The 504-nt window shown below is 65.9% G+C and overlaps 1 protein-coding gene across 1 annotated transcript in view; it reads left to right on the top strand.

The window, feature by feature from the left end:
* Positions 1-504, top strand: part of LOC104135701 (solute carrier family 23 member 1-like) — an 11740-nt gene that overhangs the window by 9171 nt on the left and 2065 nt on the right. Inside the window, 2 exon segments of the mRNA XM_035889090.1 lie at positions 3-28; positions 154-478. Of these exon segments, the coding sequence (XP_035744983.1) occupies positions 3-28; positions 154-478 (351 nt within the window).

Below are 504 nucleotides of genomic sequence, written 5' to 3'. Positions count from 1 at the left end.
CCGCGTCCAGACCTTAAAGATGTTCCCGGTGGGGACTGGCTGAGAGCCGATGGGTCCTGGAGGGTCCCCCTCCCAAAAAAAGCCACCCCACCCCTTTTTCCACGCCTGGATTTGGAAGTAATGGGGGATGCATCCTGGTCTCTGCCCCTGCAGATCATCCTGGCCATCATGGTGGTGTGGCTGCTCTGCTACGTGCTGACATGCACCAGCGTCTTCCCCAGCCAGCCCGAGGCGTACGGCTACAAGGCCAGGACGGACGCCAGGGGGGAGATCCTGTCCGTGGCACCCTGGTTTCGGGTCCCCTACCCCTGTGAGTGCCTGGCAGCCCCACGATGCCTGGGTGTTGTCCCCCTCCACCACTTTGCCTGAGGGATGCGGGGACTCGGCGTAGCATTGCTGGTGCTGGGGAGCACCGGTGGGGCCCAAAGAGGCACCAGGGTGCCAGGTCCCAGGGTGCCCCCCACCCTGACAGCCCGCTGTGCCCCCCCGGGCAGGCCAGTGGGG

This window comes from Egretta garzetta, unplaced genomic scaffold, assembly GCF_000687185.1.
Source record: "Egretta garzetta isolate BGI_Z169 unplaced genomic scaffold, ASM68718v1 scaffold60, whole genome shotgun sequence".
NCBI lineage: Eukaryota > Metazoa > Chordata > Aves > Pelecaniformes > Ardeidae > Egretta > Egretta garzetta.
Note: the sequence above shows the minus strand (reverse complement) of the source record. Positions and strands in the feature narration are given on the sequence as shown.